This window comes from Danio rerio, chromosome 7 (assembly GCF_052040795.2).
Source record: "Danio rerio strain M-AB ecotype USA chromosome 7, GRCz13ab, whole genome shotgun sequence".
NCBI classification, from domain to species: domain Eukaryota; kingdom Metazoa; phylum Chordata; class Actinopteri; order Cypriniformes; family Danionidae; genus Danio; species Danio rerio.
In genome coordinates, this window is record NC_141027.1 from 78,166,892 (window position 1) to 78,191,558 (window position 24,667).

General features: G+C 38.4%; 1 protein-coding gene across 18 annotated transcripts in view; it reads right to left on the minus strand.

Annotated features, from left to right (window-relative positions):
* Positions 1-185: 185 nt before the first annotated feature.
* myom1b (myomesin 1b) overlaps positions 186-24,667 on the minus strand; it is a 68,757-nt gene continuing 44,275 nt past the window's right edge. For 8 of the 18 annotated variants that reach the window (XM_087262324.1, XM_087262320.1, XM_087262319.1 and 5 more), the window contains 18 exons: positions 23,776-23,932; positions 22,880-22,986; positions 22,746-22,790; positions 19,948-20,084; positions 18,463-18,607; positions 18,313-18,372; positions 17,057-17,124; positions 16,853-16,966; positions 15,142-15,229; positions 14,074-14,112; positions 13,856-13,961; positions 12,094-12,257; positions 10,277-10,313; positions 9,790-9,812; positions 9,647-9,702; positions 7,901-8,116; positions 3,631-4,048; positions 192-867 (listed from right to left, as the gene is read on the minus strand). In XM_087262324.1, the coding sequence (XP_087118450.1) occupies positions 716-867; positions 3,631-4,048; positions 7,901-8,116; positions 9,647-9,702; positions 9,790-9,812; positions 10,277-10,313; positions 12,094-12,257; positions 13,856-13,961; positions 14,074-14,112; positions 15,142-15,229; positions 16,853-16,966; positions 17,057-17,124; positions 18,313-18,372; positions 18,463-18,607; positions 19,948-20,084; positions 22,746-22,790; positions 22,880-22,986; positions 23,776-23,932 (2,132 nt within the window). In that variant the 3' untranslated portion in view covers positions 192-715. Of the gene's footprint in view, positions 868-3,630; positions 4,049-4,392; positions 8,117-9,646; positions 9,703-9,789; positions 9,813-10,276; positions 10,314-12,093; positions 12,258-13,855; positions 13,962-14,073; positions 14,113-15,141; positions 15,230-16,852; positions 16,967-17,056; positions 17,125-18,312; positions 18,373-18,462; positions 18,608-19,947; positions 20,085-22,745; positions 22,791-22,879; positions 22,987-23,775; positions 23,933-24,667 lie in introns of those variants that run through there. The other 10 variants (XM_087262332.1, XM_087262330.1, XM_087262333.1 and 7 more) reach the window with 4 other exon arrangements.

Consider the following 24,667-nt stretch of genomic DNA (forward strand, 5'->3'; position numbering starts at 1 on the left):
ATATTGATATATAATATAACTAATTTTATAATTATATATATATATATATATATATATATATATATATATATATATATATATATATATATACACACACACACACACACACACACACACACACGCACACACACACACACACAGTTGAAGTCAGAATTATAAGCTCCTTTTTGAATTTTTCCTTTTTTAAATATTTCCCAAATTATGTTTAACAGAGCAAGGAAATGTTCACAGTATGTCTGATAATATTTTTTCTTCTGGAGAAAGTCGTGTTTGTTTTATTTCGACTAGAATAAAAGCAGTTTTTAATTTTTTTAACACTATTTTAAGGACAATATTATTAGCCCCTTTAAGCTATATTTGTTTTCGATAGTCTACAGAACAAACCATCGTTATACAATGACTTTCCTAATTACCCTAACCTGCCTAGTTAACCTTATTAACCTAGTTTAAGCTGTATAGAAGTGTCTTGAAAAATATCTACTCTAATATTATTTACTGTCATCATGGCAAAGATAAAATAAATCAGTTATGATTAGAAATTAGTTATTTAAACTATTATGATTAGAAATGTGCTGAAAAAATTCTAATTTTTTATCATGCTAAAACAGGCATTTGAGAATATATATAAATCAAAAAAGCTATCAAACAATAAGTCGCATGCTTATAGTTTTTGTTAAAAAATGTTAAACATGAAACATTTCTCAGTTTTCTAGTCCTAGTTTGCAGTATCAGGATCTGGTGTAGGTTCCTCTGAGTCGTTCTCTGGTTCTGTTGGACATGCAGTTTCTGGCTCAGGTGTAGAAACGGCTTCTGTGAGATCTTCAGCCGCATCTGCTTTTAATGGAGACAATCCCAGATTTACAGTGACTGTGTGAAACAAAACCTGTAAATCACATCCGCTTTGGAAAATACTCACTTTCATAATCTCTTTAAGATAAAGAGTCTAAAAGGGGTTTTCAAAGCAAAGACATCAAACAACAATTCAGAGTTTCTTTCAGTAAATATTTTAAATAGAGCTTTTATTTAATTAAGCCCAATCATATTGTGTATTGGAATGTTTCTGTCAATGATATTGAAGTTCTTTATGCAACATCAATGCCTGTTGAGAACATTTGGTTACACTTCACATTAAGGTGTCCTTTCTACAGCGAAACTCTTATTTTAACTCTTTAGTAATATTAATTCATTATGATTTGTTTAGGGTTAGAATTACAGCTGTAGAAAAAATGGTTCCAGAAATTTATTCAGAGAGCCATACTTTGCTTGCATCCAGTTCCTTACAAACAGTACTGATCCACCCTATGGACTATGCAAGCCTATCACGCACTTTATTTAAAACTAGCCTAGAGCCTTGTCTGCTGTTAAAAACTAGCCTGGAGCGCCATCTGCTCTTAAAAACTAGCCTAGAGCGCCGTCTGCTCTTAAAAACTAGCCTTAAACTAGCCTAGAGCGCCGTCTGCTCTTAAAAACTAGCCTTAAACTAGCCTAGAGCGCTCTCTGCTATTAAAAATTAGCCTAGAGTACCGTCTGCTGTTAAAAACTAGCCTATAATCTAACCTAGAGCACTATCTGCTAATAAAAAGAAACCTATTAACTAGCCTAGAGTGTCATCTGCTGTTAAAAACTAGCCTAGAGCATCATCTGCTGTTAAAAACTAGCCTAGAGCGCCATCTGCACTTAAAAACTAGCCTTAAACTAGCCTAGAGCACCGTCTGCTCTTAAAAACTAGCCTTAAACTAGCCTAGAGCGCTGTCTGCTCTTAAAAACTAGCCTTAAACTAGCCTAGAGCGCTGTCTGCTCTTAAAAACTAGCCTTAAACTAGCCTAGAGCGCTCTCTGCTATTAAAAATTAGCCTAGAGCACTGTCTGCTGTTAAAAACTAGCCTAGAGCACCATCTGCCGTTAAAAACTATCTTTAAACTAGCCTAGAGAACTCTCTGCTGTTAAAAACTAGTCTGTGCCATCTGCTGTTAAAAACTAGCCTAAACAAGCCTAGAGCCCCGTCTGTTGTTCTCATAGAGCACTGTCTGCTGTTAAAAACTAGCCTATAAACTAACCTAGTCAACCAGCCTAGAGTAACGTCTACTGGTAAAAACTAGCCTTGAGCGCTGTCTGCTGTTAAGAACTAGCCTGTAGTGCTGTCTGAGCCTATAGAACTCTCTGCTAAACACTAGCCTAAAAACTAGCCAAGACTGCTATTTGCTGTTAAAAACTAGCCTATAATCTAACCTAGAGCACTTTCTGCTGTTAAAAAGAAGCCTATTACCTAGCCTAGACCGTCATCTGCTGTTAAAAACTAGCCTAAAGCGCCATCTGCTGTTAAAAACTAGCATAGAGCACCGTCTGCTGTTAAAAACTAGCCTATAATCTAACATAGAGCACTATCTGCTGTTAAAAAGAAACCTATTAACTAGCCTAGAGCGTCATCTGCTGTTAAAAACTAGCCTAGAGCGCCATCTGCTGTTAAAAACTAGCCTAGAGCGCCGTCTGCTGTTAAAAAGTAGCCTGGAGCACTGAGCCTAAAGAACTTTCTGCTAAACACTAGCCTTTAAACTAGCCTAGACTGCTATTTGCTGTTAAAAACTAGCCTACAATTTAACCTAGAGACCTATCTGCAGTTAAAAATTAGCCTAGAGTGCTGTTTGCTGTTAAAAACGCCTATAATCTATCCACGAGAACTCTCTGCTGTTAAAAACCAGCCTATAATCTATCCTAGAGCACTATCTGCTATTAACTAGCCTAGAGCACCATCTGCTTTTAAAAACTAGCCTAGAGCACTGGCTGCTGTTAAAAGCCAGCCAAAACTAGCCTAGAGCACTGTCTTTTGTTAAAAAGTGAGCTTTAAACTAGCCTATATCGTCGTCTGCTGTTATAACTAGCCTATAAACTAGCATAGTGCGCCATGCGCCGTTAAACACTAGCCTAGATTGCTGTCTGCTGTTAAAAACTAGCCTAGAACGCCATCTAATGTTAAACACTACCCTAGAGCGCCGTCTGCTGTTAAACACTAGCCTATAAATTACCCTAGATCTGTGTCAGCTGTTAAACGCTAGCTATCGAGCTCTAGTTGCTCAAAGGCAGGTTTGGTTTAGGGTAAGTTGTGTGTAATTATGTTTAATTAGTTGTAATTACTATAGTACCTGTAACAAGCTCACCTGAAAATAAATTGTTACCAAAGTTTTATTTTTAAATTTGTCCCTGCTGAAAAATCCAGCTTAAACCAGCCTAGGCTGGTTGGCTGGTTTTAGCTGGTTGACCAGGCTGGTTTTAGAGGGGTTTTGGCCATTTCCAGGCTGGTTTCCAGCCATTTCCAGCCTGGTCTTAGCTAGTCAGGCTGGAAAATGACCAGCCAAATCGAGCTAAAACCAGCTTGACCAGCCTGGTTTAAGCTGGACGTAGCTGGTTTTGGCTGGACTCCCAGCTTGGCTAGGCTGGTCAAGCTGGTTTTAGCTGGTCATCTTGCAGCCTGACCAGGCTGGAAATGGCTGGAAACCAGCCTGGAAGTGGCCAAAACCCCTCTAAAACCAGCCTGGTCGACCAGCTTAAACCAGCCAACCAGCCTAGGCTGGTTTAAGCTGGATTTTTCAGCAGGGGTGTGTCTGTCTGTGTTTATTTCCACACTCTTGCTCACCTTCCACCACAGCTGTCATCTTCCCATCATCCACAGACTCCTCTTCTTCCTCTGTGGGACTGGAGCATTGTGGATTTGAGTGTATTGGGGGATCTGAGGTTTGGTTTTGAGGAACCGGGGTGCCTGAGGATTGATCTGGTGGGTTTAAAGGAGTGCTTGTGGTTTGATTATCACTGATCGGTGATGGTGGGTCTGTGCTAGAGCTTTGGTTTTCATTAGCTGTAGTTTTGTTTTGAGGGTTTGCATTAGTCGGGGTTGATGTTAGAGTTGAAGTAACAGTGCTGGGTGTGGTGGGAAATGATCTGCTTGAAGGCTTTCTCTGTACAGGAGTCATCGTGGAGCCAACGTTGATGTTTCCTTCTGCGTCGGCCAGATATGACACCACACCGAAATCAGGCACGCTTTCAATCACATTCAACTGGTGAGAGCAAGAGGTACATATTACATACAGATGCATCCTCCAGTTCATTCTGAGTTCTTTGTTTTAACTTAAATAATAGTGTTAATAGTAGTTACTGATGACCCAATTTACAATTTTGTGTGAACTGACCCTTTATGAAAAGTATGAGCATGTATTATCGATCTTAAGCCCGTTACGTTATTAACCCTCAGTTTATTGTGTGAGTTTGCAGGTTACACGTTGAAGGTAAGGTTAGCGGTGGTGTTCAGGATGATCCGGGTGTTCAGACATCAGACGCAGGACTGAGGAAGGAGGGATGTGTGTGAAGAAGAAGAAAACAAGGGAACCACACAGACAGGGAGTCGAGAGAAAATCAGCTCCATTTATTGGAAATAACACAGAAGAGAGGAAGACATATTATCTGTGAGGTCTGCTGATCACGCATGCAGTGGTTTATTAGGAACGTGATGCACACACACACACACACATAGATCTTGCAACAGGAGCATGGACTCATCTTGTGTGTTAAAGGGATAGTTTACCCCAAATTTTCAATATTAATTACCTAATTACACAAAACCTTTATGAGTTTCAATCATCTGTTGAACACAAAAGAAGATATTTAAAAAAATGTTGGAAACCTGTTAGCATCGACTTCCATAGTGTTTGTTATTTTCTCACTATTGAAGTCAATGGTTACAGGTTTCCATCATTTTAAAAATATCTTCTGTGTTCAACAAAAAAATAACTTCAGTTTGATTAAATTGAGTACATTTTCATCATTTTGGGTGAACTGCCCCTTTAATTACTCTCTCTCTCATGTCATTTCAATAGTCCTCTGAGGCTTTCGTTCATCTTCTGAACACAAATCAAGTAGGAGGATGAAACCAGAGAGCTCTCTAATCGCTCAAATACAAGAAAGGCAACCAAAAACATTGTCAAAGCAGTCCATGTGATTTCAGTGGCTCAACTGTAATCGTATAAAGCACCAGGAACACTTTTGTGAACCAAAAAACAACTCTGTTCAACTAACATCAGATTAGGGTGTGGGTTTACTTAGGGCATTACAATAGGACTCTAATTATAATATGTCATACTGAGGCTAGTAAACATACAACATGATCTGATGTGAAAGCAAACAAACTCCTTTTAAATGTTTTTAGTGCACAAATGTGCTCTTGAAGTTTCGTATGATTGGAGTTGAGCCATTGAAATCACTGTTTTCACAATATTTTTGCTTTTCTTGACTTTGAACAACTTGACTGTCGATGGAGGATGAGGGAGCTCTCTGATTTCATTGCAAATATTTTAGTGGAACACTCCACCCTTTTTTTCTGAAATAGGCTTATTTTACAGCTCATTGTTAAAACAGTAGAGTTTAGCCAGTTTTGAATCAGCTCAGCCGATATCTGGTCTGTCGTGAGCACTTTTACCTTAGCTTAGCATAGATCATTGAATCGGATTAGACCATTAGCATCTCACTCAAAAAAATTACCAAAGGGTTTCAATGATTTTGCTGTTTAAAGCTTGACTCCCTCATTGTTAAACATTTGAGTTTAGCCAGTTTTAATTCCATTCAGCCGATCTCTGGGTCTGGCGGAAGCACTTTTAGCTTAGCATAGATCAATGAATCGGATTAGATCATTAGCATCACGCTCAAAAATGACTCAAAGAGTTTCAATAATTTTGCTATTTATAGCTTGAGTCCCTCATTGTTAAACAGTTGAGTTTAGCCAGTTTTTAATCTATTCAGCTAATCTTTGGGTATGGCGGGAGCACTTTAGCTTAGCTTAGCATAGATCATTAAATCAGATTAGACCATTAGCATCTCACTCAAAAGAAAGACCAAAGGGTTTCAATAATTTAGCTATTAAAAGCTTGACTCCCTCATTGTTAAACATTTGAGTTTAGCCAGTTTTAATTCATTCAGCCGATCTCTGGGTCTGGCAGGAGCACTTTTAGCTTAGCATAGATCATTAAATCAGATTAGATCATTAGCATCTCACTCAAAAAATTACTAAAGAGCTTAAATAATTTTGCACCTTTAAAGCTTGACTCCCTCATTGTTATACAGTTGAGTTTAGCCAGTTTTAATTCATTCAGCCGATCTCCAGGTCTGTTGTGAGCACTTTTATCTTAGCTTAGCATAGATTTTTGAATCAGATTAGACCATCAGCATCTTACTTAAAAAATTACTTAAGAGTTTAAATAATATTGCACCTTTAAAGCTTGACTCCCTCATTGTTATACAACTGAGTTTAGACAGTTATGAATCCATTCAGCCGATATCCAGGTCTGTCTTGAGCACTTTTAGCTTAGCTTAGCATAGATCATTGAATCAGATTAGACCATTAGCATCTCGCTCAAAAATGACCAGAGTTTCAATAATTTTGCTGTTTAAACCTTGACTCCCTCATTGTTATACAGTTGAGTTTAGCCAGTTTTGAATCCATTCAGCTGATCTCCGGGTCTGGTGGGAGCACTTTTAGCTTAGCATAGATCATTGAATCGGATTAGACCCTTAGCATCTCACTTAAAAAAAATGACTAAAGAGTTTCAATAATTTTCCTATTTAAAGCTTGAGTTTTTTTTAGTTACATCGTGTACTCGGGACAAATGAAAAGTTGCTATTCTCTAGGCCGATACGATTAGGAACTATACTCTCATTCTGGCATAATAATCAAACTTTGCTGCCATACCATGACTCTAGCAGGCTAAAGAAAGATGTAAAATTTGTATTTTTTAAGTGGAGTGTTCTTTTAATTTGTTGAAAAGAGATAGAAACAACATGAGGGTGAATAACTAAAAACATCATTTAAATTTGTGTGTGAACTAACCCCTTTTAAAGGATATTTTTAAGGAGTTTTTATGAATCCAGCTCCTGCTTTTCAAGACAGAATAATGATAAACCATACAGAAATGGAGCATTTGTCTCTCAATTCATAACTGATCATCTTTCGTGTGCTTGTTTCTTCACTAAATCTACACAAGGAAAGTCACACAGTACAATCTGAAATCATTCATTCTCTAATATGGGCTCTTTTTTCTTACACCGCAGCGGAGAATACTGTCAAGTAAATAATGCAAACTGCAAATCACAGTGTGTTTCCGGGTAAAACACTGCATTTGATTGTGTGTGTGGGGGATTAAACTTGGACCAATACTTTTCATTCAGCAAAAATCAAGATATTAGCACCATGTTGAGGAAATACACCACCGGATTAGGGGGGAAGTGTGGAATAAGCTGTTGTTTACGTTTCTAAAGGTTTCTTATGCTCACTAGGATGGCAGTTGATATTTTTCATGACATGGAATTGAGTTTATATTAATGATGTTTGTATGAAATGTATTTTTATGTATATTAAAGTATAAATATTGCAGTATCATTTAAGAATCTGTTTTGTTTTTAAAATAAATACAGCCCTGGCGAGCATAAGAAACAAAAACATAAATATTTAATTATTCCAAACTTTCGCATGTGAAATATAAATTGGGCAATAACTATTATGAATAATTTCTGCATTTATTAATAATGTAAGTTTACTAACATGAACTTAGAATGAACAATACTTGTACAGCATTTATTAATCCAATTGTTTGCATAATTAAACAGCATAGTTGTGCTTGTAAACATTAGTTAATGACAAAAACTAAAAACGAACGACTTTATTTTCATTAACCAACCTTAACAAAGACAAATAAATAGTGTAATAAATGTATTGTTCACTGTTTGTTCGTGTTAGTAAATACACTAAGTACTTTAACCTGTTTATTATTACACTATAATCGATTTCTAAGTAATTTCTTCAACTTAAATTTTTGTGTTTATTTTTTCTTGCCGTGTTCCTCGTCCGGCAGGAAGACACTTACGGTGAAGTCTCCGCTCTCCGTGCCGTATTTATTCTTGACCAGGATGCTGTATTTTCCGGAATCGGCTGTATTGACGCTGGTGATGGTGAAACTGGCAAACTTCCCAGACTCAAACTTGAGGATGTAATGATCGTCTGAAACCATCTCGCGCTCGTTCTTCAGCCACGTCACCTCCGGGACAGGATCACCCCAGATATTACAGGTCAGGTTCAGCGACTAGCACACCGAAGAGACACCAGAAACATACTCAAACCGCGCTCTTTTGTATGAAAAACACTGATTATTATTGCATTCTTTTTTTAATATGTGATGTTAAACAGAGAAAACGACAATATTCAGAGGATTTCCTGTTGGGTTTTTCTCTTTTGGAGGAAGTAATTTATTTTAGTTTGGCTGGAATAATTGTTATAATTTTTTTTTTGGTAGCACTTTAGTTTAAGTCACAATTCATGCTATTAACTACTATTATTACCTGCATATTTTTAAGTTATTAACTGTTCGTTAGTAGTGATGATTGACTTAGACTACATTTCCATTATTTGCCAATCAGAGGCAGAGTAGGGCGCAGGCCCGGATTGGCTAATCGGGAGGACTGGGAGAATTCCCAGTGAGCCGGTCCGTTTTTTGGCCGCGAGGGCCGGTGTCCCTAGTTCCAGAATCTGTTGCTCTCAGCAGTCACACTTTTTAAAAATAATTTATTTATTTACTTGACCACAGCCTTCTTATTCATTATTTTACCGCAGCTCTGCTCTTTTTTTTAATCTATTTTCTCGTAGCCTTGTGAGCAGGATGCAGCCTGCAGGTTAATGATCATATAACTAGATAAGTCACCGTTCACCGTACAGTTGTTGTGGTACAGTGGTTAGTACAATTAGATAATAACGCGGCCAACCTAAATTCGGTCCTTGTCTGAGTAACAATTTTTTTTTTTCATTTTTATTGTTAAGACATAATACTGTTAGGGTTGTTGAACATTTGAAGTTCTAGAAGAGCTGTTTTCTCAAAAAAAGACGTGATAGTGTAATTAGAAACTGAATTGGAAATAACCTTATTTTAATATAGTCAGTGGTAAACTGAGGTGGGCCGGTATGAGGCTTGAAACTCCAGGGCTGAAAAAGAGTCCCACTCCGGCCCTGGTAGGGTGTGTGTTTACACAAGCACACGCACAGTCAGTCACACACACCAACGACCAGGAGTCAGAACGATGACAAATCCAACAAGATCGAAGGTAGCTTTGCAAACCGCAAGAATGTTCATGCATCGTGCAATTTCATTCATTCATTCATTTTCTTGTCATCACCCTTTATTAATCCGGGGTCGCCACAGCGGAATGAACCGCCAACATATCCAGCACATTTTTACACAGCGGATGCCCTTCCAGCCGCAACCCAACTCTGGGAAACATCCACACACACTCATTTACACACACACTCATACACTACGGACAATTTAGCCTACCCAATTCACCTGTACTGCATGTCTTTGGACTGTGGGGGAAACCGGAGCACCCGGAGGAAACCCACGCAAATGCAGGGAGAACATGCAAACTCCATACAGAAACGCCAACTGAGCCGAGGCTCGACCCAGCTACCTTCTTGCTGTAAGTCGACAGCACTACCTACTGCGCCACTGCCTCGCCGGCATCGTGCAATTTATGCCCAAGAAAAAAAAAGTCTCTCTGCAACAGTGACAAGCAATTCTAATCTAATGAAGCGCCACACGTCGTCACAAGAGGCCACAAATTACCTTGCCCTCTTGTATGGTCACGACATCAGGTAAACCACCAGCCACACGAGCACGATCTGTGGAAAACATTGAAAATATACATTTACAATCCACTCGTAACATCTGCAGAACAAACAGCCGAGATGAATCCTCCGTCTACTCACTTCTCTCTGCAATAGCTGCAGCCCTATGAAAAAAACAAAAGGGGAAAATTTACATATTATTATTGGGTTTTTCAACACTCATCACTCCAGAAACTTGCATTCTGTTAATGCAAAACCCACTTTCCCGAACTCTCGCGTTCAATCTGCCCAGTTGGTGGAATGAACTCCCTAACTGCATCAGAACGGCAGAGTCACTCGCTGTCTTCAAGAAACGACTAAAAACTCAACTATTTAGTCTCCACTTCACTTCCTAATCTGCAATTGCCTCTCTGGATATACCACTAACTGTATTACAGAAAAAAATAATCTAATAAAAAAAATTACTATTTACCTGAAACTTGCCTACAGCACTTACTCATTGTTGCTCTTATAGTTGTGTAAATTGCTTCCTTGTCCTCATTTATAAGTCGCTTTGGATAAAAGCATCTGCTAAATGACTAAATGTCAATGACAAATCTCAGAATATTGCAGGTGTAAAGATACTTACTTGAGTCTTTGAAATTCAGCAAATGCATCATCAAACGCTGAAATATGACAAAAAAAGCATGATTATTATCAACAGAGGTTTTTTAAAAGCCTCACGAGGTGTGCTATACAATATTTTGATGCTTTTTTTTTTCTCGCTAACAAAATTACACAAAAATAAGCACTTCTAAAAAACATTGTTAAAAAAAACAACAACAACAAAAAAAAGAGCAACACTTTAGTTTAAGAACCAATTCCCACTATTGGCTTATTACCTGGTTATTATTAAGGTATTAACTGTTTATTAGTACTTATAAAAGATGATTTTATTCTACTGTGCATCCTTAAACCTACCCAATACCTAAACCCAACTACCTTAATAATGTCACGATCACCAGCAATCGTAGTCAGTTAGATCGCTGGTTCTCACTCACAACTAACCATGGACTACACTTCCGCCTTTTCCAGGACTACATATTCAGACATGCACTTCGCCCAGACACTCATGCTCACTCATCTAGACTGATTACATTCGCACACCTGAGGACTTTCAGAGACTGATTAAACACCCTACATAAGCCACTCATTCACCCATCCTGTTTGCCGAGTCTTGTTCGCTTTCAGTGACATTACAACGCGTTTCTCCTTGTCTTGTTTCTCCGTCTCTCGATCCTAGCCTTGTATATCCTTGTTATCCTGTTTAGCCACCTGCCTTACGACCTATTGCCTGTACATTGATTACGACTCTGGATTTGCCTGCACATACCTGTTTATACCTGATTTGACCATTGCTTGCTTGACACTGAATTAACCTGCATATTGGATCTTACCTCCAGTTGTGTGTATGTGTGTGCGTTACAAATAACTATTAATAAGCATCCAATTAAGAATTTGAACTAACAGTAATGGGTAATAGTTTGTTTATACTAAAAATTTACCTTTAAATACCCTTAAATAAATGTTTCATTGTGTTAAATCCGTTTGTAACAAACATCAAATCTTAAAGAGTATATCTTTAAAAACATTTGCTTGTAGATAATATATTGAGATGAAAAATGGCTTATGTGTAGTAAAAAGAGACTTAAGCTGCGGTGACATTAGGGTTTGAGCATGCAATATTCTGTCGTGCGGAAAGGGGCGGGATTAAACAAGCTTATTAGACATTTAAAAAAGCGAGCGATTGGTCCATGTTCTAAATTTCTGCACAGAGAGGTCATGTTTTGATCCTCGATTGGTCTCACGCAGTCAAGCGATGCGATTTCGCAGGCCAGAGTGCACCAAGCTTAAACTTTGCACTGCAGCGACCTGCGAAACTTAACGCATGACCCTGCGTTTCCGGTCTGATGCATTCGTGTGCGTATGAATGGAAGTCTATGGGAGGAAAAGCCCAGTGTGACCGCAGCTTCACTGAGGGCTGATTATGCTAATGGGATAATCACTAGTGGGCAGGGCTTTCCCCCTCTGAGGACACATACAAATAGAGAATGTCAGTCAGAGTGTTTCTGCAGTGCATACCCATGCCGTTTTTACTATCACAGTATTATAAAAATATTATAGCTAAAAATTGTGTCAAGATCTGGGTTTAGCTCAGTCGTCGCTCTAATTTACAGATTACAGCTCTTCTATGCCCTGTGTTTTTTCTGTTGAACACAATACAAGATATTCTGAAGAATGTTGGAAAAAACAGCCTCATAATGGGAGCATTAATTCTATGTAAGTCAATGGCCGTAATTTCCCATCTTAATTTTTGAACTACCCCTCTAAAAGTCTGCTCAAGTTTGTTATTGAACAGTCTTGAAGGTGTTTTTTTTTTCAGTGAATGTGTCTGTGTCTCTTCACCTTGTCCGGCGAGCTCCACAGTTCTTCGTAGTCCTCCTTTCCCATCGAAGAACTCAATGGCGTATTTGCCTTTGTCTTTCTCTGTGGGTTCAGAGATCTGCAGCCACAGCTGTTCCCCAACAACACCGCTCTTAATGCGCTCGGTGAACGCGATCGCGGCGTCCCTGGAAGAACAACACACATATGTTGGGTTTTTATGTTTTATGGGGACTTCCCATAGCCGTAATGATGAAACTATACAGACTGCATATTGTGCCCACAAAAAACCTCACAGAAAACTCTGCAGTTAAAATATTTCATTTTGGAAGACTTACAGACACTCGAACATTGCTTATCTAGTGGTAGGGGCAGAGCTGTCAGGCACTGATGTTAGATCATTTTATTCATTTTGGATTGTGCAACCAAAGTTCTCCCATAAGAGTGATTATGCTGCCTCCCGATGGGGAATGCAGTTGTGCTCATGACAGGCACTATTTGGTATTTTGGTCATTTATTTTACCAATTTGGCAGCCGTCGAATGTCATCTGGGAAACGGATTGAATTTCCTGTTAGTAAAAAAAAGTTCCAAAGGTTCTATTGTTCCATTAACATTCATATACTACGCAGTAAAGTTTGTAAGTGTATAAGCACATACAGTAGTGTACAGGGGCGCCTGCAGGATTTCATTGCAAGGTACGCACAGATCCAGCACCGCCCCGCCCCCTTCCGATGGCTGATATTTCAGTATTCAAACATTAAATAACGAATGCATCAAGTAAAATAAAAATGAATATTTTTTTTTATAATTTAGCTAAATTATGCTCTTTTTATCTTGGCATTTTTATTATTTTATTTTTGTTAGTTTGAATATTTTTTGTCTTCATAATTAAAGCTAAAGACAATATCCTGCTTGACATTTTAGAAAATATTTTGCGAAGCTACCCAGTATGTATTAAAGATCACAGAGAACAAAAAAAAAACACAGAAACATGTTACATGCCCCCATAAATGTCCAACTTATATTTAACTGAATCGTAAAAAAATTGTGAAAATTGCTCATTTTATTTTTATAAAACGTTTTAGTATTATTTATTGACATTTAAGAGTCCATATTTATTTTATTTATTCATTAATTTAACCTGTTTATTGGTGCATATATAGGCTATAATTTAACTCATACAACAGTACCTTGGACAGCCACAGTGCCACTGAAGCTTTCAAACACAACCCCAATAAAGTAATGAAAGATTAGACTTTCTCCGGTAACGGCCGACATCTCAACACGCCGTAACCGTCCTTCGGGTGGTATAGCCGGCATTAAATCACAAAACAAGACGTCTGGCTTAACTGAAGTGCAGTTGTTTCCTCGTTGTTCAAAGAGTCTGCAAGTTCGTGTTTCATGGATATAGTATGTAGCTATAGGATTGTGAGCATCAATGATGTTAAGCGTGTCTTTATTCGACGCACAGCAGAAAAAAAAAGTCAGCAGTGCATGTAGCTGTTGTTCTCAGTGGAGAAACAACCGTAACCATACCCAAGTGTTCTCAGGTTGATTTGGCACGATAGTGGAAAAGCAGGCAGCTGTAGTGTATACTGTTTAATAATCAATTTAAATTATGCCACAAATAAATAAATAAATAAAAAGCGGCATTAATTCCCGCCCTCTCATGGTAGGTACGGCACCACTGCAGGCACCACTGGTAGTGTATAAGTGCATAGTGTGCATTTGGGATGCACCTTTTGTAAATATTGATTTGAAGCAGAATATACTGTAAAATCTTACTTGTGGTGCCAGGTGACGTGCAGCTCATCATTATAATAGCTGACGAAGGTGTAAAGTCTGATTCCCTCCTCTGTGCTCTGGATCTTTAGCGGAGTCGAGGAGTTCGCTGTGAAAAAAGACAGAAAACTTCTGAACTGCACTGCTAAAAGTGGACATTTGTGAAGAGATTTTATGAGGAAGTGTTCTGTTTTGTGTCATGTTGACGTTGTGAATCTTACCAATAACACTGAAAACCTGGTTCATCAGGTCTTTGAATCCTGAAAAAAAAAGAGAATTCTTAAAATCAAACTATTTATATTTTAATTATGATCGGCAACTTTCAGAAAAAAAGCAACAAGTATAAATGATCTGCTTAATCTTTGGGGAGAAATTTTCAGGAATTAAATATGATACAAATGTATGTACAGCTATATTACACATATTATACATAAAATACACAACATGGCTTTCATTAAAAGACTAATTTTGCATGAGGCCATTCACACAGAATGTGTTTTTTTTCCCCCATTCCAATCCTTCCAATCAATGCCAGTTCCAAAGCCGTGGAAGAACTCAGAGGTGGGGCAAGCGATCCTCTGATTATACAGTGCTCAGCATATTCTGCATCAAAACACGCCTCAAAAATCTCTCTTTTAAATTCATATTTTTAATAGGAAGCTATTCAATATTATATTTGTGCATATACATTAGATTAGTCTGTACTGAAGCCAAATCTGGAGCTAATCTAACAAAATAACTTATGATAACGGTCCAAAAACGAGTACACCCAAATGTATATGTTATAGAAAAATATTAAATACAAATAAAATAAGAGGAAAAACCAAGAAGCAAAAAAATGTCAAATTTTGTAGTTCATCTTTTTTTTTTTGCAATATTTTTCCTGAATTTAATTGTATTATCTTTCAATTTTCAAATATGTTTGGTGACTAAAATGTTATTTTAATAAATATATCTGTTTAATAAATCTGTTTTATTTAAATGCTCCAAAATACACTGCCTATATTCACTGAGAAATAAATAAAAATATTAATTTTCAAAATGGAGTGCACTCAATTATGCTGAGCACGATATATATATATATATATATATATATATATATATATATATATATAATTTTTTTTTTTTTTTACTGGAAACACTATTGTGATTGACATTCCAAGGTATGTTATTGCCAGATAACAACCCGGGCAGATAACAACGCATTCTGTGTGGCCACTATCAATGTAATTTTGTTGTGTCTATTAGTAGAAAGTAATAGTATTTCTCAATCAGATTTCTGCTGTTACCTTGGTCAGTAAGGTTGAGGGTGGAGGTGTCTTTGCCTCTTTCGTCTTTCAGAACCACTTCATAAATACCAGCATCCTTTTTCGAAATCTGCCATTGACACATAAATAAAATGTATGACAACAATGACGAGCTGTTAACACATTTCTAACATGTTTTATCAGTTTGCGAGCATGTTTTAACATACTGTAGTCTTCTTAGTAGGATGTTTTAGCAATTTCCTTATACATTTGAACATGACCCTACTGAAAAAGACAGCTTAAACCGGCTGGTATTAGCTAGTTTTCCAGGCTGGTCATGGCTGGTTTGTCAGGCTGGCTTTAGAGGGGTTTTGGCCACTGTTCAGCTGGTCTTTGTTGGTCAGGTTGGTTTTAGCTTGGCAAGCTAGTCTTAGCTGGTTTTAGCTGGTCAGGCTGGTTTTAGAGGGGTTTTGGCCACTGTTTAGCTGGTCAAGCTGGTTTTAGTTGGTCAGGCTGGTTTTAGAGGGGTTTTGGTCACTGTTTAGCTGGTCTTAGTTGGTCAGGTTGGTCTTAGCTGGTTTTCTTAGCTGGTCATGCTGGTTTTAGAGGGGTTTTGGCCATTGTTTAGCTGGTCTTAGTTGGTCAGGTTGGTCTTAGCTGGTTTTAGCTGGTCAGGCTGGTTTTAGAGGGGTTTTGGCCACTGTTTAGCTGGTCTTTGTTGGTCAGGTTGGTCTTAGCTGGTTTTCTTAGCTGGTCATGCTGGTTTTAGAGGGGTTTTGGCCATTGTTTAGCTGGTCTTAGTTGGTCAGGTTGGTCTTAGCTGGTTTTAGCTGGTCAGGCTGGTTTTAGAGGGGTTTTGGCCACTGTTTAGCTGGTCTTTGTTGGTCAGGTTGGTCTTAGCTGGTTTTCTTAGCTGGTCATGCTGGTTTTAGAGGGGTTTTGGCTACTTTTTAGCTGGTCTTAGTTGGTCAGGTTGGTCTTAGCTGGTTTTCTTAGCTGGTCATGCTGGTTTTAGAGGGGTTTTGGCCACTGTTTAGCTGGTCAAGCTGGTTTTAGTTAGTAAGGCTGGTTTTAGAGGGGTTTTGGTCACTGTTTAGCTGGTCTTAGTTGGTCAGGTTGGTCTTAGCTGGTTTTCTTAGCTGGTCATGCTGGTTTTAGAGGGGCTTGAACAGGCTGGGAGACCAACTAAAATCAGCCTGACCAGCCTAGCCAGGTTGAGAGACCAGCTAAAACCAGCCTGGCCAGAATGGGAGACCAGCTAAAACCAGCTTGACCAGGCTGAGAGACCAACTAAAACCAGCCTGGTCAGACTGAGAGACCAGCTTGACCAGCCTGGCCAGGATTGGGAGACCAGGTAAAACCAGCTTGACCAGGCTGAGAGACCAACTAAAACCAGCCTGGCCAGATTGAGAGACCAGCTTAACCAGTCTGGCCAGACTAAATCCAGCAACTTCCTGCTAAAACCAGCTAAGACCAGCCAACCAGCTTTAGCTGTTTTAGCTGTTTTGTTTTAAGCAGGGGAATTAGCATGCTGCTAACAGTTTTACCCCAGGCTAACATGACTTAGCTGGTGTGAACATATTGCTAGCATGATTTTGTCATGATTAACTGGTTGCATTGCATTGAAGGTCCACATTTGATCAGTTTTTGCTTTCCCACAAACTTTTGCGATGCTAGCACTAGCATACTTCCCTACGTTAGCTACTGGAGGACCAGTTTTTGTCTGTTTAGCTTTTAAGTTTCTGCCGCTCACCTGTGCGATCTCCAAAGTTAACACTCCTTCAGAGAAATCCAGTTTTTCGTCGACCTTCACCTCCCGTCCATCTTTATACCACAACGCCGTCGAGTCTTTCTTCATGTTACCAACCTACAGCACAGATTAGCACATGATTATTGAAGAATCAGAGAGCTGAATGAGTGTCTGTGAGTGTTGGAGTGTAGAGAGACGTCAGCTCACCTTACACTTCAGTCTGACGCAGCATTCAGGTGTCACTTCATAACCAAGATACTCCACAAAGTGTGGACCTGACAGAGTGTAAACAGACTGATTAGCATACAGACACAGTCTCTGCAATGGCGCTAACATACACATAGATTTTTTCTTTGTTTTGGTTTTGTTATGTATATAGCACATCCTAAAGGTGCTCTGTTGGATTGAGATCTGGTGACAGTGGAGGTCATTTGAGTACAGTGAACTCATTGTCATGTTCTAGAAACCAGTCTGAGATGATTTACACTTTATGACATGGTGCGTTATCCTGCTGGAAGTGGCCATCAGAAGATGGAGACACTGTGCTCATAAAGGGATGGACATGGTCAGCAACAATACTCAAATAGGCTGTGGCGCTGACACAATGATCAATTGGTACTAATGGACCCAAAGTGTGCCAAGAAAATCTCCCCCACACCATTACACCACCACCAGCAGCCTGAACTGCTGATACGAAGTAGGATGGATCCACGCTTTCATGTTGTTAATAACAAATTCTGACCCGACCATCAGAATGTGTCAGCAGAAATGGAGACTCATCAGAGCAGGCAACGTTTCTCCAATCTTCTATTGTCCAGTTTTGGTGAGTCTGTGTGAATTGTAGCCTCAGTTTCCTGTTCTTAGCTGACAGGAGCGGCACCCGGTGTGCTCTTCTGCTGCTGTAGCCCATCCGCCTCAAGGTTGGACGTGTTGTGTGTTTAGAGATGCTCTTCTGCAGAGCTCGGTTGTGCTTATTTGAGTTACTCTTGCCTTTTTGTAACCAGTCTGGCCATTCTCCTCTGACCTCTGGCATCAACAAGGCATTTGCGCCCACAGAACTGCCGCTCACTGGACATTTTCTCTCTTTCAGACCATTCTCTGTAAACCCTAGAGATGGTTGTGCGTGAAAATCCCAGTAGATCAGCAGTTTCTGAAATACTCAGACCAGCCCGTCTGACACCAACAAACACCTTTTCTTCCTATTCTGATGCTCGCTTTGAACTGCAGCAGATCGACATGCCCAAATGCATTGAGTTGCTGCCATGTGATTGGCTGATTAGAAATTCACATTGACGAACAATTGGACAGGTGTACCTAATAAAGTGGCCGGTGAGTGTATATTTTTTTTTATTTAAAAAATGATCATGTGAGACCACTCAAACAGTAAACTAATGTGAACTTAGACTGTTTATATGACTTTTTTATGCACACATAATATTTTAGTGCATACACTATACTCATACCTTGCTTTCTATGCCATTCTTTCCTCTGAAACTCTGATTCCTTCTGCAACTGCTTAAACACTGAAAGAAACAAGAAAACATCCCTGATACACACTCTGTAAATCAGATGCATGTGCTGTATGTAGGAAATCCATTCATTTTCAGACGTACCATCTCCGATTAGCACTAGACTGGACTGGTTGGTGGCTTTTCCGTCTTGAAGCTGGAAAGTGAACGTGCCCTCGTCCTCTTTGCCCAGAGACTCCATGAACATCTCAATGATGCCAGTGTTTTTGTCAAAGTTCATCTTGTATTTCTACAACACACCGGAGTAGTTTAGTTTAAAATGTATTATTATTACCTTTGATGCGATTCATTCTGATATGTGAGGTGTGAGGTTTACCGTGTAGTGCTTTGAAATGTACATTTTTTTTATTCAATGTTTGATATAATTTCAACTGAAACGTGGAAGAGAGGGCGGGGCACATCAGATACTAGAGAGCATTTGATTGGTCAGGAGATTTGATGAGAAACTGAAGTATGAGAGGACGTCAAACAAATCGTTGATCTATTCAGGCGGAAATTGACAAACTGCAAGCTTTGGATGTTTATATCAGGTTTATATCTTCTAAATGCACCTTTTGTCAATGTTCTTGGAGCACACTAGCTTATAGATATCCTTAAGATTAACATACTTTAATTTCAACCAAACACCAAATACAAATAGAAAAATAAATAATCTACACTCTAAAAAATATTGTTTAGACAAAACAAAAAAAATGTACGCAACAGTTTGCATTAATATGTTCGTTACAACAACATCTAACAAAATGAGGTTCAGACAGCAAACTTTATTATGTTAGCCAAATCTTTTCCTCCTCAATCAAAGGCACTTTTACATAGCAGAAAGCTCAAATTTTTAGGTCGAGTACTCAAAAAAAAAAAGTTGTTTCAATTAGTTTTTTTAATTAAAATTGAAAACAAATCCAGTGTAATGTGCTTAATTACATGCATGTTTTCACGTTTAGAACCTCAAATAAATTAAGTAGCTAAGAGATACATTTAACAACAACATTTTTGGTTTCCGCGAATTTTTTATTTGTATTAAACTACAGGTTTTCATTGTTTTACAAAACAAAAACATGTACTGTACCATATTATCAGTATAAAAAAAATAACAAAAAACATCAATGTGTGGACTTAAAAATACAAAACAACTCCATTAGTGTGGAAAAACTGAGTTATCAACCCAATTTCTCTGGGTTGCTACAAGATAAATATAAGATATATTTACCTTTAAATTAGCCGCATTTTTAAATTGATGTAATTTATTAATATATTTAAGTTTTGAAAACTTAATAAATATTCTGCCAACTTAAAAGTTTTAATCTAATCAGCATTTTAGAATTTTTAAGTTACAATAATGTTTTAAATTATGCAGTGGTAACAGACCTCTTGAGTTATTTTTTAGAGCGTAATAAATAAACAAACTAAATACAAACATTTATGACGATTTGTAGAACATCTAATTGACCTTAAGCTCAAAATAATAATTCAAAGGGGTGAGTACTGTCTCTTAGTATTATTTTTATGTGTCCTAGTGTTATTTGCAGTCAGTAGCGTGTGTAATATTTGGTGTGGCTGTGTTCATCTGACCTCTCCCTGCGAGATCATGTTGTCATTGAACACGTATTCAACTTTTGCGTTGGCAGAGATTTTGGCCGCCTGTAGCCAGAAGCGAACTCTGCCTTTCTCCAGCAGCTCCACGGCCAGCTCCGTCTTCAGAGGGATGACTGGAGGAGAAACCAAAGTGCATTGCACATAAAAAAACAACTAATAAATGAAATATACTCTTAATAATAATTATAATCTCTTTGGGAGAAACTATTTAGCCATTTTAAACATCATGTAAAATATATAAATATATTTTCCAGTTGTCTAAATATACATTTAAAAAATAAGCTAATAGGGTATATGACGAAGCATGCTAATGGGACTTTTAATTTGCCAGTAACCTGGGTTAAGCACTTCCGGCGAACTGTATGCCAATGCAAAAAACCAGCACGTTTAAGGTCTGTTTTCTTTAAAAATCAGCGATCTCCACTGGCTGAGTGAAATCCGATATAAAGTGGGTCTCAGATTGTACAAGAAGCACTGCATTAAATGACATTTCCCCCCGCCATGTCTTTATAATATGAGCATTTATTTTACCCCAGTATATTCAATAGAGCTTCATTGTTAGCCTGCCGATTCTGATGGGCGCATGCAAGTAAACGGCTTTTTGTCTCGTTTTATGCTCGAGAAACTAAATGAATGCCAAAGTTTATTTAACTAAATGTTTTTTAATGACATTACAACATCGATGCTGTAAAAGGAACCATATAAAATGGAAAAAAGTTCACAATAACAGGTCATCAGAAGTGTATCAGTATGGGAAAAACACTAGCTTGGCATATACCCTATTTCTCAAATGATTAGTTTGAGAAGATATTTCAAATAAATTTCAATAATCTGCCAGTCTAAGGGTTTTCATTTGGGAAAACTCTTGTATTTTTAAAAATAAAGGGTGTTTTTTTTTTATATCACAGTTCACATTATTGTTGCAATTGAAATATAGCGTGAATAGGTAAATATTCAACTATCTGCCATGTTGAGAGGGGTCTGGATGCAGACATGGTGCAGTGCAATCTGGCCTGCATCTAATGCTTTTTAATGGGCTCACCTAACCCCACACCACCCCTAACTCTACCCATCACAGTGACGTCACTTGCTCCATTTGAGTGCATTGTGTCTGACACTGCATTGCTGAGTAATGCAATCTCAGCTTGCATCATAAAGGCTGCATCCAGATACTATTGGCCATGTTTGGAGTTTTTTAAAACACATTTTAAATTAAATTTTGTCTTTCTGAATAGAATAATCTTCCAAAACCAGGGAAATATTTTCCATAAGAATCTTCACTTCAGTCGTCCAGAAAAAGTGAGCCACTTTTGGGACTTTTTATTAACGTAAAAGCTACTGAGTTCAATAATATTATCATTCAGTTCATTCATTCATTTTCTTTTCAGTTTAGTCCCTTAATTATCTGGGGTCACCACAGCGGAATGAACCGCCAACTTATCCAGCATATGTTTTATGCAGCCCTTCCAGCCACAACCCAACACCAAGAAACACCCATACACTCTCATTCACACACATACACTACGGCAAACTTAGCTTGCCCAATTCCCCTATAGCGCATGTCTTAGGACTGTGGGGGAAACCAAAGCACCCGGAGGAAACCCATGCGAACACAGGGAGAACATGCAAACTCCACACTGAAACTCCTGACCCAGCCGAGGCTCGAACCAGTGACCTTCTTGCTGTGAGGCGATCATACTACCCACTTTGCCACCGTGCCGCCCATATTATTAATTCATTCATTCATTTTCTTTTCAGCTTAGTCCCTTTATTAATCAGGGGTCGCCACAGCGGTATGAACCACCAACTTATCCAGCATATGTTTTACACAGCTGATTGCTTTCCAGCCGCAACCCAGCGCTAGAAAATACCCATACACTCTTGCATTCACACACACACACTATGGCCAATTTAGCGCTACCCACTATGCTGCCCCTATTATTCAGTTTTAAATTATTTAGAAAAATAATAATTTGCTTGAACCACTGTTGTCCAATCACTTGCCTAATTAACCTAATTACCCTATAGTTAAGCCTTTAAATTGCACGTTAAGCTGAACACTAGTATCTTATCATTTTTTAAATGTTTAAAAATCTTCTTTCTTTTGAACAGCCCTATTTGAAAAAAACAATACACTTTATATTTATTATATTCATAATTTTATCTTCAGCTGTATATACTGTACACATTAGTCAAGTGCAAGCCAGATAGCAGCAGAATGGCAGTAGTATAAAAACAGGTATAACTCTGACCATATAGCAGCTGCATCCAGTTATTTGATATTACTCAGTACTTAAATGGATACTGTAAACCAGGGGTCACCAACATGGTGCACCAGGTAGCCCTTGAGGATCTCATGTGTTGCCAGAAGGCCTGTTATAAAAATAGCTCACCATAGTGCCACTTGCCAGTAAGCTTCATCTTATATCGAAGTAATCATTAAAAAATATAAATATTTGCAGAGATGTATAATAATAAAGTGTTGCACATTGATACATTAAATACAGGGTATTTCCTACCCTGTTAAATCGTTGTTGATAACTTTTGTAAGAATCATTTACATGATCAGTGTCTTCACATGGATGAATATCATTTATTATTACCAAAAACATAAAGTATAATTACAAGTAAATTGAGCAAATTTGTTATTTGACAAGTGTCTATCAAACTGGAAGCCCTCCACATTAATCAGTACCCAAGAAGTAGCTCTCAGTTTCATAAAGGTTGGTGACCCCTGCTGTAAACTAAACAACAACAACAACAACAAAACTCACTGGGGAATTTGTGGTCGTGGCTGACCTTCAGCAGTTCTTTCAGAGCTGTTAAGAGCAGATCAAGTGAGCAGAATCAATAACTTGAGCACACTTATAAATACAAAAACAAAAAAGCAGAAAACAGATAATCCGACCTTCTTCAGAGAACGTGTAGCTGGCAGACGCTCCATCAGTGTGTGTCACGAAACAAGAGTAGATGCCCAGATCCTCCTCTGAAGGAGAGTTAAAGATGGCTTTGGACCTGCAGACCAGCATTGAAGACTTATTACAAGATGACTTTTGTAATTAAAGCTCTGTAAATGTGGCTTGACTTGGGCTGCGATTACCAAAAGCATCTAAAGCCTAAGTAGATGGTCAAAATGATTGTGCGACTGGTCGTAACGTTATAGCCTGTTGGCGAAAAGCATCATAACTCAACTAGCACTTGAGATTGTTGCAGGTCATCGTAAGTGTTGTGATTATCAGCGACCTAGTGGCTGCAGATCGCTAACAGACTACAAATCTGCCATTTATGGACTACAAAATCCAGTCATGCACCACACACACACACACAACCAGTTCCTGATCATGACTGATTGCATACACACAGTCGGAGGATTGACATAGACTGATTACAAGGACTATAAAGACAGCACATTAGGATGCATTTTCCTTGCCTTGCTTTGCTTTGTTTTTGACCCTCGCCTTGTTTGTTTGTTTATGTTGTCTGCTGCCTGCCTTATGAACATTCGCCTGCATATTGACCTCTACTCTGTATTGCCCTTATACATCTGTTTTGACTGTTGCTTACCTGACCATTCTGTTTAATAAACCTGCATTTGGATCCGCACCTCTTCAGCGTCCCACTTCACGTTACAGTAAGAGTTGTGAGTTATGAGGACAGTCGGCAGATTACTGTAACTTTATTCAAGTGCAGTGAGTTCCATACTGAAACTAGTCTTCGGGCTAATTTGGGAATGTTCATCTCCTTGGGGAACGTTGATTAATGTACACTGAAATAAACAAAACAAAAAAGCAAACACATACTTACTTGCTACCCTTGGTTTCTAAGGTCATGCGTTCAGGTTCTGTCATTTCCTCGTAATTCTTGGACCAGACAAATTTGGAGTCGCCGGTAAGGTTGGAGCACTCGAAATTCAGTGAAATGACACCTTCATCATCGACATTCACCACTATTTCAGCAGTGCCTGTGGGAAAACACAGCGTTCGTTAGCTTGTTGATTAATGACTAAAGCATTACGACGCGTTACTTGTCAATACAACACAGCAGTAATAACTTTATGAATATCTTTACATGCAAGATTGATGATATCAGAGATAAAAAAGCACCATCAATCTGTCTTCTACAGTGTCGTCCCAATTAGAGCACTGTAGATTGTTAATTATGAAAAAAATGTCAGACTTTCTCAGCAGCAGTAGACGAAGAACTGTCTAAATTTGTAAACTCCTCCAAATCAACGTCTATACGTGTTATTTCTCAAGTTTTTTTCCTTTACTGTACTGTGCCAAAAGGAAGCCCTATGTTAACAGTGTCCAGGAGAACCAAAATATAAGAATTATTTTGGAATCAGATTTTGACCCCCAGAATTGGAATTGGATCTGATTGTTAAGTTGCTAAAGATTCCCATCCCTAGCTCCTATAGAGGTTATCTGCAGTAGTAATTTCAGAAGGATTTGAGAAACACAAAATCGTTCGTATGTGTTAAGTAAGAAAAGGAAGCCCTATGTTAACAGTGTCCAGAAGCACCGTCGAACTCTCTGAGCTCGGAGGCACCTGGGATGGACCATCACACAGTGGAAACATGTACTGTGGTCAGATGATCAAGTAATTTCAATTGGTGAAGTCTTCCGCTATCACCACCGGCTTGCTCGGTGTTTGTATATAAAAATTTAACAATTAATTAATAAATCAAGAAATCAAG